Source organism: Cygnus olor, chromosome 2 (genome assembly GCF_009769625.2).
Source record: "Cygnus olor isolate bCygOlo1 chromosome 2, bCygOlo1.pri.v2, whole genome shotgun sequence".
NCBI classification, from domain to species: domain Eukaryota; kingdom Metazoa; phylum Chordata; class Aves; order Anseriformes; family Anatidae; genus Cygnus; species Cygnus olor.
The window spans coordinates 126,518,601-126,536,253 of record NC_049170.1 but is presented as its reverse complement, the minus strand read 5'-3'; the positions used below and the strand labels follow the sequence as shown (position 1 = coordinate 126,536,253).

Genomic DNA, 17,653 nt, shown 5'->3' with positions numbered 1-17,653 from the left:
ACTGTTTTCCTTCACTACATCTTCATTTCTTTTTCACAGGCTAAGCCTTTTTTGTTTTTCCTGGCTCTGTTGTCAAAACATTGACCAGAGTTTTGGCTCATGGTCTTGGAATACGAGGCCAAAACAATCCTCTGGAAAACAGTGTGGCAAAATATATTTTAAATCTATACATTCACCATTCAACCATGTGAGTAACCACGCCCACTGCCCCACTCTGTGGTTTAAAAACAACATGGGTTTGCCCCCAGAACGGTTTGATTTATTTGACAAGCTTTTTCAAACTGGGTATATCAACATTTAAACTGTTCTGAGGCTTAGCTTCTTACGTCACTTGTACAGCAAGTATTAAAACACACTCTAATCATTTTCTGCCTCTATTAAACCAGACAAGGTGAATGCATTGTGCATTCTGCAGGATTGCTTTGAATGTCTCCAAAGACAGATGAGGTACAGTGATTCTTTTATTTTTCCCTCAATACCATAGAATTAGGACCTTTTAAATATGATCTTTGTTACAACCTCTTTGGAAAATACATCTTTATAACAATTACCTACAGCTTCCTCTTGTTCCCGACCTACAAAAGACCAACACAAAACAGTAAGAGATGACAGATTTTAAGGGTTTCTTCCAAAAATGTAACATAATGCACAACCACGTGGTGACAGTGCAACTTATTTACCTTCATTGTCAGGTTCGTGAAGGGACAGTCATTCCTCAGGGCTAACTGAGAACATAAACTGAAACTCAGCTGTAAAACTGAAATTTTACATTTTATTCAAAATTTTATTCACAGAATCAGGAAAATTAAAGTACAGAGATGGTATGGGGTAGATAAAATATTCTATTCAAACATAATCTAATAATTTAAGTACTGGTATGTCATTCCCCTGAACCACGAATTCCTGTATGATTTATTTCCAAATTTTTCATTCCGTTTGCTGTGTATTGTGTACCACAGCATTGAGCCGGGCCTCTTTTGGTGGCAGTTGCGTGGAGATGACCTACAGAAATATATGCATAAGCCTAAATTTGGGGGAAAGGATCTGCTTCTACCTTGACCAACCTATAAATTATCTGTGTGACACTTGAACCAGATTTAAATATCCCACCTGGATTTCCTCCCAAACTGCGCAGCAGGAACCAAACAGCAGGCCAGAAAAAGGCTTTCGGCGTTCAATAAAACTTAAACTTCTCAGCCAAACCTGCTTCACTGTGCAGAAAGCTTTACAAGGGGGAAGGGAAAAAAAAAAAAAAAAAAAAAAAAAAAAAAAAAGTCTGAAGGTGTGGGGACCCGTTGTACTGTTACCCTTTTACCCCTCGCAGCACAGGGCTTCCCCGCCCCGTTTTCACCCCGGGTGCGCGCTGGGGGCGCGGGGAAGTGCGCGGGCACTAACTGGGAGAAAAGCCAAAGCAATTAGCGAGGGGGCGGGAGACGCTGCTGTTGCTGATGGATGGCCCCTGGAGGTCGCCCCCAGCCCCTGCCCCGGCCACACCTCGGGCCCCAGAGCTGGGGGGCCGCGGCCACATCCTCCGCGCCCGCGGTGCCCGCCCGGGGTACTCACCCTCACCACCTCCAGCATCCTAGCCGCCTTTTTTTTTTTCCTCCCGTGCTTTTGAACGTGGTCCCGTCGGCCTGCATCATGAAAAGTATAAACCCCTATCGCTGTTTTTTTCTAGCAACTGGAAAAAAAAAATAATAATAATAATAAAAAAAAAAAAAAGTGGAGGTTGAGGGGTGTAAGAGTAACATGAGGCAGCGCTTCAGCAAACCCCATAAGCCCGAGATGCAAGAGCTAGAGAAAAGGGGGAGGGGAAGGGAGGAGGAGAAGCTTGAAAGTATCCGCGCAACTAGCAAATAGCTCCCTTTTGAGTCCCAGACACCATAACCTGTTTTACGATTAGCGATCTGTTTAAAGATTTGTCCTGGAAGTACTTGCTATTGGGTTACAAAAGGTGACGTTAATTGCATTAAGCCATAATGATCCGTGAAGGGTTGCAAAGATTTAGAGAAAAACACGCTTCTTTCTTAAAATAATAGTTAATAATAATAATAATAATAATAATAATAATAATAATAATAATAAAGTGGGAGCACAGCACGAGGACGAGGTTGCCGGGGATCCCCGGAGGAGGGAGAGAAGGAGCGGGGGAAGCAGCCCCACGGCCCCGACCCCGCTGGATGCCCTCGGCTGCCTCCTGGCCGCCCCGCACCACTGCGCACCGCCCCGCACATCACTGCGCCGGCAGGACGCGTGTCAGCCCCGGGCACGCCTGGGCGCAGCCGCCGGCGATGCGGTGCGGAATTAAACGTGTCTGCTCATAATCTATAGTCTCCCTCGCCGGGGCAGATCGGGCAAACAAAATTGTCATTCCAAATGAAAAGAAAACACTATTTCTTAGAAGTGTTTAGGAGGGTGCACAGCGGGGCATATTTTCTTTCTTACTGGCAAGAGTTTGTAACTGGATCCCTTAACATTACTGAGAACATGAAAACATGAAACAAAAGTATTGATCCAAGAATTCGCAGAAGAAAAGTACCCAAATACACACTGGTTTGTTTGATATTTTTTTTTTAGGTTACATCAGATGTTTACTGAGTGAAGCTGAAGCTTGCGATATAGCCCTTGCGTGAGCCATTCAAGCATACGTGGAGGAAAGTGTTATTTGTGTTGTTAAATTTACATTATGTTCACTTTAATTGCATCAGCTGCTAGATAGACCTAGGAATAATGGCATTTAAGAGGGAAATAGCAATCATCTTCAGAAGACTGCAGCATAATGGAGGAACCTAATTAATTTAACCTTGCAGTCTTCCATAATGGCTGTACTTTATCATTTCCACAGATGGAGCTTGAATGAATTAACAATATTGTTTATCCCAGCAGACATCTCTGACTGTGGTTAGCCAATGGCAGATTTCCCACTTAAAGATGCATTTCTTCACTTGAGGGAAACCAACTCGAGTACTGGCAATAGCTGTCGAAACTTGCTAGTGTTATATGTGTGTGGCATATTGGAAAACTCTGAGAAAATGCACAATATCGGTCTCTTTATGGTCTCATCAAGTGATGCTGGAAGAAGATAGAGTGTTTCCTTGCCTACCAGAGCCAAGACTTTTCCAACACCATTTCAATTTCTCTTCCTTTACTTTCCCCTTCACTGTATTTTTCTTTAACGGCGTGTTCTTCTAATCTTTTTTTTTATTAAAAAAAAAAAAAAAAGTACGTGTCTATTTCTAGATTTGCAGAATTCAACCCAATACTTTTCGAAGATGATTTGCAATGTTTACAGACTTGTTATGCTTGGGAAACCTGAGTAGACCTGAGGTAAGCACTCCTCCACCCACAAAACACAGCAAAAGCCGGATTATTTGAACAAGACGATTGTTTACTCTTTCAGGAAATAATGCATTTTCCACATCGTCATATTCTATGGTGCACAGGCATGCACACACTCAAGTCACACGTGGGTGTCACCAGAGTCGGGAAAGGAGAAATCCACCGCTTTGCATATTCTGGCCGTCAGAAAACACCCCCTGATCCTTGATACTAAACTAGGCATAAACTACAGCAGTAATATGTTCTGTACTTTTACTTGCATAGCTGAGAGAGTGTTGTTTGGCAATTTTGAGATGGATATTTGTTACCCCGCACGTGAAGAGTTAGCCATAGAAGCGAACAAGCGTATCAGACGAGCACAGTCTCAGCACACTTCTCTCTCCCGGCTCTCGTATTTTATTCAGACCGTTTGTTGGTGCCTGAAAGACGAGGATAGTTCAACTTCCTATGTACAGTAACAGTGCTTCTGTGTTCTAAGATAGATCTTAAACTACTTATTTTTTTTAAGGTTTATTGGTATCTGCGGTTTATTGTTGCTGTTGCTTTTTTGCTTTGTTTTTGGTTTGGTTTGGTTTGTTGGGGTTTGGGGCTTGTTTGGTTAGGGTTTTTTGTTGTTGCTTTGATTGTTGCTGGGTTTGTTTTTCTTTGCGCGCTTCTGAGTGTCTGGCAAGCAAAACCCCCTTCCCTGAACTTCTACAGTGTCCTTGCCGCAAATGATAACTTGATACCATTCTAACACCCTAACACAGTAACTGTCTTTTCTATTCTTCCTTTGTACGAAGCAGAATGCAATAGAAAACAACGTACGCGCGGTAGAATGGGGTCTGCTCTTAAAATTCTTCCTATTATTTACTATAAAGCGATAAAGCTGAATCGCAGCCTAGGAGCCACCCGGGCTGCTTGCGAACCGCCACCTTAGGGCGGCTTTGGATCCAAACCCCTCTTTGCTCATCCGGCAGGTCTCTCCGCAGCCAGCCTGCGGTGTGACATTAAATATCTACACCGGATTAAACACTCCGGTGCGGCTTGGATTCTCCCGCTGGCGGGCTAAGAAAGCCGGCAGCATCCTTAGGGGAGCAGCGCAGCGAGAGTGAGAACGCAGTGATTTGGGCTGATGACGTGAGCCGTGACGCTGCCCCAGCTAATGGGGAGCTAATGATGCCGCTTCGTTAAACAAAGGAGGCTACCCGCTTCGAAACCCCGTCCATTGGCCACCTGGAAAGAAGCGTGTGCGGCTGGGTGTATAAATTCCCCGTGGAAAATGGGATACGAGAGGGAACCAGCCCAGAGAGCAGCGCAGAGGAATTCAGGCTGCGAGCGGTGCGCAGCTGAAGGCAACGCGCGGGGCAAAGTGTAAGGCGCTGAACCACTCTCTGTGGCGCATGGAAATCAGTTAAATCATCCCTAAATGCCCGGAAAAAAATATATATATTAAAAAAAAAAAAAAAACACGGCCGGTGAAGCCCGCGCAGCCACACCGGCACGGTAGCTCCTGCGAGCCGGGAACACCTGCTCGCCCCGCCGGCCCCCTGCGTGCCCCCTCGGGCGAGCCAGCCCCGCGCAACCCCGTGCAACCCCGCGCAGCCCGGAGCGCCGCTTGCAGAGAAGCCCCCGGGTGCAGTCACGCACTGTCTGTGCCCGCACAGTGCTGGGAGGAGCCCTACACAGGGCAGGGGGGCCCGCCTTACCCCTATGATGAGGTCGCTCGGGGATTTTAGGTTTTGCTTCGGGACTTAGGCGGACGCCCTTGCGAGAATGTGTTCAGCTGCAAAGCCAGCCCTTGTGAACGCGGCTTTTCAGCCCCCCAAAATTAGTGTATTTCCAATGATAGAGATTTTTTTTCAGAAAACAAGTTTAAAAACCGCACAGTGTCGTTAACAAAAAGACAGAACACAACCCCCAGGGGGAAGCCCCATGTTGCCAGACTCCCCTCCGAGGAGGGAAAGGGCCGCTGGGCTCCGCGGATGTTCCCCACGACCTCCGCGCCCCGCGGTGGCTGCGCGCTCGGCAGGGGCTGGCGCTTGGGGGCAGCCGGAGGGAACTGTGCTCCAGGGCCCGGGCTGAACCGTGCTGGTGGCGGGGAGGCTGCAAAAAGGTCGCCCCGAGCGCTCCCCGCCGGCCCCGCTGCTCCCTCCGCGGGTGAGCTCAGCCACAGCGCCCGCTTGTAGCGCCGAAATCCCGTAAACCTTCAAATCTCCTATGAAAATTAATAAAAACATACGAAATCCTAGACGGTCCATTGCAACTGATTTTTATCTACCGTTTTACGCGCTTCATTATCCACCTAAATATAAAACCCCCGCGATTTAATGTAGTTTAGGGAGACCACAGGCATTTTTGGCTTTCCTTCGCCTTTTCATTCTAGCGCTGGCAATGGGCTGCCTGCAGACTTCTCTCAGGAGCCGAATGGGATGAGACCAACGAGGGAGAAAACGACTGCCCTCACTGTACTTAATGCCTCTCCAAATCTACACGGGGACCCCCAGGCGCATCAAATGCTGCACTTCTGCACATCTCCCCGGGCGCTCGCTCCCTGCCACCGTTGCGCCTCGGCAAAGAGTTTTTCTGGAAGCTGGAGACCTTGGCCGGGCTCGGGGGAAGGCGGGGGTTGGCTTTAATCATCATCGTCAGAGAAACAGAATCAGGTGTGGATTTGTTTCAGGCCATGTTTACATCAATCAGTATTTTCGTTACAATCTTGTCAACGGTTTTAATTCAAAGCGTATGCTAACGCAGGAGAAATTAAACGGTACAAGGGAGAGCGTTATTTTTAGAAAAATGCGATTAAGCACACTGGCGTGGCCGAAATATGTTGATTGCACCAGCGACGAATATATATATATATATATATATATATATATATATATATAATTTCCTAGCTTAATCAGCAAGCAGACGGCTCGATCCAGTGCCCCCAGTTTTGGCGAGTTGCGGCCGTGGCCTGGCGATGCGGCGCAGCAAACGGTCTCCTCCTCGGCGTTTCCCCGCTTGTCTTAAATTACGCGAAAACACAGCCCTGGGTTTTCAGCAGGCGCTGGCAGGGGCTGGCACAGGCGGTGCGCATGCAGGGGGGATGCTTCCAGCACCCGCTGCCCGCCCGGGGCCGCGCAGCCCCTTGCGCGCCTTGCGCTGGCTGCGCCTCCCCGCGCAGCGCCCGCGCAGCGCCCTACGGTACGCCGGGGGCCGGCCGAACAAGGCGCGGAGAGATGCGCGGAGATGCGCGGAGCCGGCTGTCCGCCCTGCCGCCCCTCCGGGAGGGCTCAATTCACCAGACGAAAGGCTAACCCGCCCCAGATGCGCTCCTACCTGCGCTGTATTTTTGGTTTAGCTACTTGCGCGGGGCGCGGATCGTCCGGCGGTGCGGGCGCCCTGCGTGCGTCCCGACGGCTCATTTCGCTCCCGCTCTCCGCCATCCCCGGCTCACTTTTCACATCAAATAGGCCATTAACTTTTGATCCTCGCTGTTACATTCCAGGTTTCCCAGTGATGTTTCCTGTACACCGAGCCCCTCCGCCCCCGCCGCTGTCCCACTTCGCATTTAAACGCGGACCGGTGCATCTCAATTTCTGCCGAAAATGTAATTTTGAACATATGCACTCATTTCGTCTCTCCGCGCCTGGCCTTACGTTGAATTGCCTTTCGGAGGACGGACCTAACGTTTTAGATGCCCCGGAAGAGCGCTGAATTTTTGGCTTTTGTAAATCCTGCAGCAAGCGAGCCAGAATGAGAGCTATTAAAATACCGACTAATGCTAGCGAAGACGATTTCCGTAACTTCAAAGCCCGAACGCGCCCATTGGCAATCGCTGCGCTCACGCACTGCAAACAGCGAAAGGGATCAGGGGCACATTAGATATTCGTGTCTGCGACATTACTGAGAAGGAGAAGTGACTCAGTTTCCAGTCGAAGAGGTTTTTTTTTTTTTTAGTTTTTTTTTAGTTGTTTTTGTTTGTTTGTTTGTTTGTTTATTTACCCTATTTGATATCCTAGTTTTCTCTGTGGCGTAAGAAGCCACTGATTGTAGTGCTCCAGGAGCAGCCTCCCCAAGGTGTTACCGGACATCACCTCTGCCAGACCACGGGATCGGCCCACGTTGTGTGAAACGGGATAATTTCCCGGAGTGCCTGGTTGCCACCCCCAGCTCTGCCCCCCAGCCCGGCTCCGCGGCCGGGGTGAGGCGGAGGAGCCCCGGGGCGAGAGGCAGGGAGGTGGCGGCCGTCCCCAGCGCATCCCTCCGGGTCCCGCCCCGACCCCGTGTCCGGAGTGCCAAAAAAAAAGAGAAAAAAAAAAAAAAAAAAAGGAAAGAAAAGAAAAACACCCCCTACCTCCACCCCCAAACAAACAAAAAAAACGAAAAACACAAAAGAACTCTGCCGGGAGCTCTTTTGCCCAGCACAGATATTTTTTTCTCTCTTCCCTGGTTTGTTCCTAGTGCACTTGCAGGTTCCAGTTGGATCATGGGATAATATGAACTTTTAAAAATTCACCGTTTCGTTAAATTTCTTCACTATTAATTCGCTTTCTGGAATAACTCCAGAAGTGTGCCCAGAAGAGGCCTGAACAAATTCTGAAAAGGTAATCTTAAATTCAAACGTTTTCCCCCAGACACCTGAAGAACTGTGTTGTTTTCCTTTTTTTTTTTTTTTTCTATTAATCTGTCAGAAATGTGCTGCAATGCCTTCATATCCTTTCATTCATTAAAATAACACTATTCTTTTATTTTCTGGTCATTACTAGAAATACTTCAACTGTAAATTAAGCTTTTCAAGGAGTTTCACAGGCAAAATGATAAAACCATTTGAACATACTTTTATAAACACAATTTTCTCGAATATACCACGCAATTTTCTTCCTGAGGGTATATATAATCTTTCTGAGGATACAGTAATGACAGATAAGCAAGACTTAAATCGTAAACAAGATGATTAAATTACATAGCCCAGCCTCTCGGACTGTGAGGAGTTAAATGGAGCCATAACGTTCTGAGGAAAATGAGGCACATTAAGCACAAAGAAGTTTTCCAAGATTCCAGATAAGGCACCTTTGATTGAACTCCTGTGTTTGGTAAACTGCTGTTCCAAATTTGCCTTAGTCACTCTGCTAGACTGATTCCACGAGTAGTCTCACACAAAACTGATGCACAAGTCCAGGTTTGCAGAATATGACCTTAAACAAGTGGCTTGTCACTCTGAACGGTTCAGCCTCCCATCAGTATCTTTGTTATGTACACAGGCTTCTAATTTCAGGCCTTTACTGCTGAAGAACTTTGTGATCGCATTCTTAAAGGGAGGAAAGCTAAGGGTATTATTCCATTTCACATGCAGTAGTCAGCTCGAAGATCGTAATGAACATCCGAAAGAGCAAAGACACAATAAAAATCAGCAGAAAGTTTAAAATATAAAAGGCAATAGAATAGGATTTCATTGATAATCTACTCTATAATATGGTTTTAGACAGTTATTTCATGGAAGGAACTTCTGTAAATCTATGTACTCAGAACTAGGTCTGTAAGCGGTTTCACTAAAATTACAAACACGAGTGTTTACAAGGTTGGGTCTTAAAAAGCAGATGAATTTACGGACACTGAAAAAAAGTGCTCGAAATTCACCAGAACTCAGAGAAAGTAGCATCTGCCTCAGAAAGGTTCCCATGTTTCATTAGAAACTCTCTCTTTGAATCTTGTATTTCTTCTATTAATAAAAATTCCACGTGTTGGACTTTGCTTTTAGTTGCATCTAGATGTAGCTGAAGATGACATCTGACTCTGGAACTGAAAGGCTCAGTTTTACTAGTCCTTGCTTGCATTGGTCGTCAGGTTTACATTCATGGCAATACTTCTGTTCATAATGCCCGTGCTGGGCAACATCTAGCTCATTCCCATACATTGTGCAGGGGCCGAGGGGCAAAAGAATTAAAATTTCCTTTCTATTTCTGAAAGAAACCAAAAGGACTCTGAGGCAGACAATAAAACACTTACTAAGGAGGTTCCATTTTTATACTCCCTTTCCAGCATGAAAGTTCACTTAAGTAAAACAATGAATATTTTAGAAACTGAGCGTACACTCAAGTTGCTTCTAGAAAGTTAAACCGCATGATGGGCTGAGTGTTGTTGTTTTTACTGTTCAGGGCAAGGCGAGCAGCGTGCTACAGTAGATCTGACACAGAAGGAAAAACATACAGATAGGGCACAATCATGTCTATGGTAATGAACTCAAATCCTCAAGTCTGTAAAACCACATTGTGTTCTTGAGTGATGAATTTTGTATTTGGATCACTAACTTAGTTGAAAGAAGTGTAAAGACAGCTCCCTACTGGCAAAGTATCTGAGGAGGTTACAGAATGCTGTTTATTCCAGCTGGTGTCTGGAATAAATTATGTTCAAGAAATTGGCTCCTGATACTCTTATTTCAGATGAGAATTTGTACAGTGTGCTAAGTCCTAACACTTCTAGCCAAACCAGATCCTTCATTAGGATTTGCCGTTCATCATACCTGCCAGGAGCTCTCAGATCTGGAGAGGTGCTTGTTTTGAGGAGTGAAAGAATAACAGAAAAAGAACCGTTTACCTTGGAGCTCCCGTCAGCTCTCAAAGGCACTGGTATTCAGAATTGCAAGACTCTGAGTTGTCAGTCTGAATAAATTTTCTCACTATTCCTACTTAAATTCTTTAGCTGTACAAGAAAGCCCCAAATTGTTTTTAGATAAACTATAGGTTGTAGGAGCCACTTAACATTTCAAAGGTTTCTACTACAGATAAGGGGGCCAATTGCAGCAGATGACATGACAGCTCCTGGGAAGGGAGGGAGCATAACTTGTTCTTATTCCAGTGGGTACAGCAGATGCTTGACAACTCCTGAGACTGGACTCTAGGAAGTAGGAGGGCAATATGAGTGCTATTTTAAACAGAATTTAAATATTTTGATCTATAAGACATGTTTATCAATCACCCAGTGTGAATGATATTTATGCTGATTTTTCACTCAGTGCTTAAAAATTATATAGGTTTCACTTGATTCTTCTTACAACACGAACAACTGACAAACCTGCAGAAAGGGAAGGCCAACAGAAATACTGTAAAGTCAAATCTAAGGAGATCCAAAACACTCGCCACCATATTGTCCAGGGCAACAGGAAGGAGGTCTACACTTTCACTTTGATAAGTAGGCTCACACCTCTCATGAGAGCATAGTCCTCTCTGGGGCTGTGTTTCCAGCATCCTCACAGGGCTATGTAACACTTATACTCACTCTGGAGCTCATGTTCATTTTTTATTCTTAGGTTTCCCACACTAAAGTAAGTGCATCCCTTGGGGTCTTAGATGTGCTCTGGCAAAGACTTTCTTATGTATTTTGGACACGTGTAGGGTTGTTGCATACTCTACTACTTCATCAAAATTAGTAAATGAAATCTGAATCTCTGAGTTTGTAGCAGCTAAGACTTCTAGGTGAAAAAGGAGAGAATTTGGATAGATGCCCTACACCTGACTGTGAGGAAAGGCTATATCACTGAGTGGATATTCAACCATCTGCTTAGTCAAAGGTTGTGAATTTCTGAAGAAATTTCTCCATACAATGTAGAATTTAGGCTGCGGACATCTATTCCATGAGTCCAGGAGACAGGATGTTACAGATGTCCTGTTGTCCTTCTTGCTTCCAGAGATTTTTATGGACGTATATGTGCTCTTTTCCATTTCATGTTCCACTAGAAGGGAGGAGGTGGACATATGACATCACCTCTTAAGTGTGTCTACAGACCACCATTTTTACAACCTGTAGATCACATTCTCCCCTCAGGTATGTTAGGACAATTTGATCTGCTTCCCTGCAGTATAAAAATGCTCACCAAAGGTAGTGTGATCTGTTATTTCTTAGTGTGATCCCATTGTCATGGATCAATGTGAGTGCAACTACCGAATTTAACGTGAATTACAGTAAGCTCAGTTTAATATCTTAAAATTGTGTTGACCTGGATATCGTTTAATGAAAAATAAATATATATACACATAAAAATATCCAGTATCTAATAAGTCAAAAGTATGGCCTAATGTATTCATTTATTTTTTTAAAAAATAACTGCACTTTGTCTCAGCTTGTCAGTGTGTTTGTATATGGCCCCATACTTGTCATTTTAATTCACCCTTACCCTTTAGTTTACAGGTTGGCTATACTGGAGAAGAAACAAGTGGGGGAAATCCCATCAAATCATTAAGAAGGAAGAATAGATTCCAATTGATTGGGATCCTTTAAGACAAACAGCTAGATACTCTATTGATTTGAATGATATTGCTTGTGTACCAATGGTTAAGGAAGATTATAAATGCTTGTGGGGACGAGATCTCACTTTCTCTAAAGTCAGAGAGATGTTTTGTACTTTCTGAAATTGTCATAGAAATGGATTGTGAAGATCTGGAAAAAGAAAATAGCTGAGGAGTATGTACTGAAGACAAGGAAATGTTTGAAATATTTGGAAGAGCTTGAAGCAATGGCAACTTTATTGTTATTGTTATTGTTACTATTATTGTTATTGTTATTGTTATTTTGTTTGTTTAGGGAAGCACACCTTCCAGTTCAAGAAAGAAGAAAGGGAGAATGAGGCCTGGACTGCAGTGCTGGTCTTTAATAGTACACTTTAAAAAATCACCAGCTGAGCTCCTTCCTCAGGGACCAACCTGCCGAATGGAAGAGGGCACTCATTAACTTTAGACTTGGATGCCAGTGCTTCATGCTGAGTTTAAGTTCATACCCCCTGCACGGACAAGCAAAAATAATGTTTCACCACTGCTTTGCACTGACGTCGTACCTGAAGTACAAGACCCGGAGTATCAGCCCCATACTTTCTCTCTTCGCAGGTACTGAGGAGGGGGTGCTGCGCACCAGCTCTGAATTTGGGGATAACCCGAGGTCCGAGGGGTCAGGTGCCACTTTCATCACAGCACGGCTTCCTCCACTCTTCCCATGCTGTCCTTGCTCCCCGGACTCACTCTTCGCCTTCTCCTTCAGGGGCAGGGATGGCTTTCCCAAGAGCGGTGCATCCCCACCGGCCGGAGATGCTGCGGGTACCGCGGCGGGGCTGCACCCACGGCACTGCAGGAAACCGGGATCCTCCGGCGCCCCTCCTTCCCTTCCTCCGCTCTACCTTCCCTTTCAAAACACTACTCATAACAATAAAAAAAAAAAGCGGCTGGTTTTTTGCAGCCCCGGGAACGGAAAGCGGCGGCAGCGCGGCGCGGCCGGGCAGGCGCGGTGCTGCCGCCGGGCGAGGCGGCGGCGGCGGGAGGAGGAGGAGGAGGAGGAGGAGGAAGAGAAGGAGGAGGAAGAAGAGGAGGCGGGCAGTCGAGCTGCACCGCTCCGCTCGGCTCCGGGGAAGTTTTCTCGGCGAAACCCCTCCCCGCCCAGCGCGGCTCCTCGCCACTTACCGCGCCTGGGGAGCCGCCGGGCCCGAGCCTCCACCCGGGAGGCCCCGCGGAGTAAGTGCGTGCCGAGCCGTGCCGAGCCGTGCCGAGCTGTGCTGAGCCGTGCCAAGCCGTGCCGGGCCGTGCCGGGCCGTGCCGAGCCGTGCTGGGGGCCGCGGGGGACTCCGCGGGTGCGCAGCGCTGCAGGGCTGCAGGCGGGGAGGGGCGCAGCTGCGGGAGCCCCGGTGGGAAGGGGAGGACGGGTTGGAGGGTCCTGGGGGTCCGGGGGGCTCAGCTGCTCTGAACGCGGGTTTGCGGGCAAAGAAATCTGCGGGGGCTTCGGTGCGGTTCGCACGGCCGCCTTGCGCGCTGTCCCCCGGCCTGCCGGCTCGGAGCGCGGCGAGTGCCAGGGGAGGTGTCCACGGCTCCTCCTCCTCCTCTTCCTCCTCCTCCTCCTCCGACAGACCGGGAGAGGCGGCCGGTGCCGGACCACGACGGCCGAGCGCTCGGCAGGGTCCCCGGCGGTCTTAGGCGGCCGCTGCCCGCGCCCAGGTGGGCCGGGGGAGGAAGGGGGCGAGGAGGGGCGAGGGGGCTCCCCCAGTTCGCTGCCCTCCCCGCATGCCCCAGCGGCTCGTTCAGGAGCAGAGGCTGCAGGGACGGGGGCTGCACCGCGGGCATCCCCCTCCTCTGCTCCCCTGCGGAAGGGTGCTTGGATGCGGCTGGCTGAGAGGTGATTTTTGGCTGTTCTTAGTTTCAGGAGTCGAGGATTACTTTTGCTGGAAATACTTTAGAATTGAAAAGGCTGTGCTTCTATCACCAAGTCAAGTACCAGCGTTTTCTTCAATTATTAAAATATAACATTGTTTTGGTTAACATTAGTTTGGTGGGTTTTATTTTTATTTATTTATGTATTTATTGAGGCTCTGAGGAACATAGTGTTGCATTTAAATTGCAAAGGGAAGAGTAGTACACATTGGCTTCTAGCAGCAAAACACTTTCATGGCCTCACATGCTCTAGTAAAATGCATTAGAATCACTTAACCATAGAATCATTCAGGTTGGAAAAGACCTCCAAGATCGTCTGGTCCAACCTCTAACCTAGCACTGACATTACAAATGGTGGCATTGCAGTCTCTACCTTTGAATACTCACACTTTCCATAGTGTTTTTAAATAAATAAAAAAGGCTATAAGGAGAGAAATTGGCCATTCAGTGCTGCGAGAACTATGATTCCCCTCTTTTTTTTAAACAGAGAATGTGGTGTGTGGAAAGTCCCTACAAAACAATTTCCAGATTAGAGCTGTTCATTCTCTGCCAAGAGCTGTGTAAGCATGAACCACAATGAGTGCAGTTGTAGGATCACAGAGCAGCCATGGAGCAGGTTGTCTGCACCAGAAAATAGGAGACAGAAGGAAATGTCCCTAACTGAGGACTACAGCTCATAGAGGGAGCTGGCCTATTTAAGGCTAGTCCGGACACCCCCAGACCTTTGTGCTAGCCTGGAAACATTCTGCTATGGATTTCAGTGTAAGGTAAACTGCGGGTATCTGTGCCCTTGAGCAAACTTTCAAAACGTATAGATTAGTCTTAATGAATGGTTCAGCATCTTCAGCTCTCAGGCAGTACCCTTTTGCAGAATTTGTAATAGAATCACTAAAAATGTTTACAAGCCCTCTAAGCAAAAACTAAGTCACTGGTTCCTGACAGCTCTGTTATTTCTTCCAGGCCTGACATTTCATTTCTAATTTCCTTCAGCATCTGCATGTAAACTGTGTCATAAAAAAGTAAAAAGAAAAAGGAGGAAGCAGGCCACTCTTTCTTGTTGATGGGTCTACCCTGCTTGTGCTGCAACTCCTGTTGCTTGGTGCTGGGTGAGGGGTGGGCTCCTCTGGCAGGAGAATTTTTAAATCTTTGAAGGTCATTTGAAAAGTTCTTCAAGTCAGACGGAAATTGGGGCCTCCTGCATCCTGTGCATTTAGAGAATTTGAGGCTATTTTCTCTGTTTCTTTCATTCAATTACTTAATTACAGAATCCATAAATATTATTGCTCAAAATAACCTTTCCTTCTAGATTTAGAGGGAGGGAAAGTGATATAAAATTAAGGGATTAAATTGGAGTAAGAGGCTAGAGTTTTTCCTTCCTTTCATCTCTACTCTTTTTATCTTTCAATGTTTAATCTGATATATCAAACATCACTTGATAATGATTTCTCAAATGTCCAGACGCTTTTAATGCCGTTTTACATTTTTTAACCTCTTTGTGACACAGCATCCCTTCTCACTCTGTCTCCAAGTGCTAATCATACCACACAACCATGGAAACAGTAGCAATGAGTTTACCATTAATTTCTATGAATCAAGCCAAGATAGTACCATTTCATAAAGAAGAAGGCTTTAGACCAATGTTTGACCAGATTTGGAGGTGTGACAGCAAGCTCTTGAGCTGTCCTGTGGCATGTGGGACGATTCCTGTCGGAGCCCAGGGGGTCTATGGGCAGTGGGGCCCCGCCGTGCCGGTCATCCCAGAAAAATCACTGGGGTGAGCTCCCAGCCTGGGAGGTGGGTCTGCATTTTTGCAGCTACCCTTATAATGAAGTGAGCTGTGAGAAAACTCTTTTTATTCTCATGAATGGAAATTGTGTGTAAAGTCCTTAAAATCAAGCAAGCCACAGCAGGGTACTTCATATGCTTTTTAAAGCTTTTCCAACTCTAAGTTGTTTCTCTGTCCTTCCTATGTTGTTTCCATAGCAAGTCACACCTACTGACACTTAGGGCAGTTGGCCTAATTCCTGAAGTTTCTGACTTGCAATTACTCAGGCTTGAGTTCTTTATCATCTAAATATTGAGGAGGATTGCATGGTATCGTGTTGATAAATTTATTATTTTTAGCTTCTAGGTTATACAGTTCTCAAAGGAAAGAGAAACATTATGCTCAGGATTTTAATGCAATACATTCTTTACTTTCTCCTTTATTACAAAATACTATTTATAATAATTTATTTGTAACATTATTTGATAAATAAAACTAATTCATATTTTATAACAAATTGTACATCTAATGTCATATGGATTAAAACTATCTATCGCCTGCTATGTTTTTCATTTTTAGTGTGTTACTTTAGCCAGTGATATATAACAATAACTGCGGTTTTATCATGAACTATGATGGTAGAAAAGATTACAAGAGTATTAGGATAAGCAAACTTGTTATAAGTGTGGCTGTTCCTAGAGGACAGGTTGATTTTAATGTCTTGAAGAACTTCAGTTGTGTTTCTCACTTTCTTATTTTTTCACGTGTGTACATAAAAGTAATTCTTGTTGGCCAAAACAGTTTTGAAATGTGGAGAGTGGGAACTAAATACTGACGTTTGACTAACCTGGTATATTCTGTGATAACCAAGAACACATAATGCATCGTTGTGTAGTTATGTAAGCAGAACCTATTTATCAAGGTTCCTAACCCTTAAGTTTTCAGTTTTTGTTATGTTAAAAACGATGATCTATTGAATTCATTTGCATGAAAACAGAGTTTGGCAGAAATCAGAGGAACAGAACGTCATCTGTCAAGCAAGAAATATGACTAAGTTGTACAAACCATCATTTATAAATATTTTTAAGCATTGTTTCCCAAGGAACTGGGAGTCCTACAAATGCTCTCACAATCACTTCCTTCTCCTCCCCTCTAATATTCACACCAATTGTCCAAATTTGGCAAAGATTTATTTGTGAGGTTTTAGTTTCATAAGAAGTGACTGCTGGCCAGGGAAGAGAGCTCCCAGACGGTGCCTCCACCCTGTACCCACTCAGAGCAGGGCAGCCCCACAGGCAGCTCCTTCGTGGCTCTGGACAAGGGACAACGGGCACTGCCACTGCCTGGGCAGCCCAGATGGGACTGCAGAGATGTGATGGGGATGGAGCAGGGCCCTGGGATTGCCTGCTGAGAGGTGAGAAAGGCGTAGCAGAAGAATCTGAAGGACAGGTTGCATCCCTGTTAGGTAAATATAACATCACCAATGTTTTAAAGATAACTTTTTAGTTAGTGGATTGTTGGTATTTCTGGTCACCTTGGGTCAGGCTTCCAAAGGTGTTTAGGTAAGTAAAGGCACAGCTGGGTGCTTAATGTCATTCATAAGGGTGCTTGCAGTGCAAATAAATAAATAGGGATAAATGGCTATGGATGTTTAACCTCCCAAGGTGACTTTAAATATCCTACTGGACCTCATGTTGACAACTTTGATAGTTCAGTGATACAGCCTTCTGGTTTTCACAGGCTTAAGGCTGTTCATTCACTTTCAATTGGACTTTCACAGAGATTGAAAGAGAAAAAAATAAAATAGAAAAATGTCTCCCATTTTCCATTTTCATAGGTGAGTCCAAATGGAGAAAATAGGCTTCTTCCACCTACTAGTGAAAATCACACCCACTGCAAATAAAGCTAGAACTTTACTGCATGATATAAAGTAGAAATATTTGTAGTTGGAAAACAAATTCTAGCATTTGATCTGTTACATATATTGCAGATAAGATGCTTGTTGCGGTACGTGAAAGTTGTGACTTAGCCATGAACATTTGTCTTGACCTTGAGAGACAGCGGACATTTCTCATCATACAGAGCATGTAGGAAGGTAAAAAAACAGCAGTATCTTCAGCCTTACTCATGAAGACGTAAGGAAGGCCACTGATGCTTACGTTCACCTGAATCTCAGTTGTTGGTTGGTCCAGGGTGGATGCTGGAAGTGGCATGCATGGGGAGACACTGCTGTTGGTCCCATGGGGAGGCAGCTGGGGTTTGGGCGGGCTGGGTAGCCCAGGCTCTGCGCCACGCGCATGCATCTATGCTGCTCCCAAGGCCAGAGTGAGCCCTGAAGCAATCTGGCTCCAGCCCAGTGCTCGGGTCCCCTGTGCAGGGACATGCAGTGACTGGG

At 45.8% G+C, this 17,653-nt stretch overlaps 2 protein-coding genes across 2 annotated transcripts in view; one reads left to right on the top strand and one right to left on the bottom strand.

Annotated features, from left to right (window-relative positions):
* Positions 1-771: 771 nt before the first annotated feature.
* On the bottom strand, positions 772-16,143 carry LOC121065174 (nascent polypeptide-associated complex subunit alpha, muscle-specific form-like). The gene is made up of 4 exons (XM_040547776.1): positions 16,106-16,143; positions 12,753-13,513; positions 1,564-1,634; positions 772-1,002 (listed from the first exon to the last, which is right to left on the bottom strand). Exons 1-4 carry the CDS (start codon positions 16,141-16,143, stop codon positions 928-930), a joined length of 945 nt encoding a protein of 314 aa, XP_040403710.1. The 3' UTR covers positions 772-927.
* Positions 11,915-17,653, top strand: part of EYA1 (EYA transcriptional coactivator and phosphatase 1) — a 166,783-nt gene continuing 161,044 nt past the window's right edge. The window contains 1 exon segment of the mRNA XM_040545966.1: positions 11,915-12,803. The gene's annotated coding sequence lies outside the window, so the exon portion shown is untranslated.

Bases quoted from the DNA above. Each gene is read 5' to 3' on its own strand.
- LOC121065174 (XM_040547776.1), bottom strand. From the start codon at position 16,143: ATGCATTATGTGTTCTTGGTTATCACAGAATATACCAG. The intron at 13,514-16,105 runs GTTAGTCAAACG...TCAATTCTAAAG, and splicing joins GTTATCACAGAATATACCAG to TATTTCCAGCAAAAGTAATC. The intron at 1,635-12,752 runs GTAAGTGGCGAG...TTCATGATGCAG, and splicing joins CCGGCGGCTCCCCAGGCGCG to GCCGACGGGACCACGTTCAA.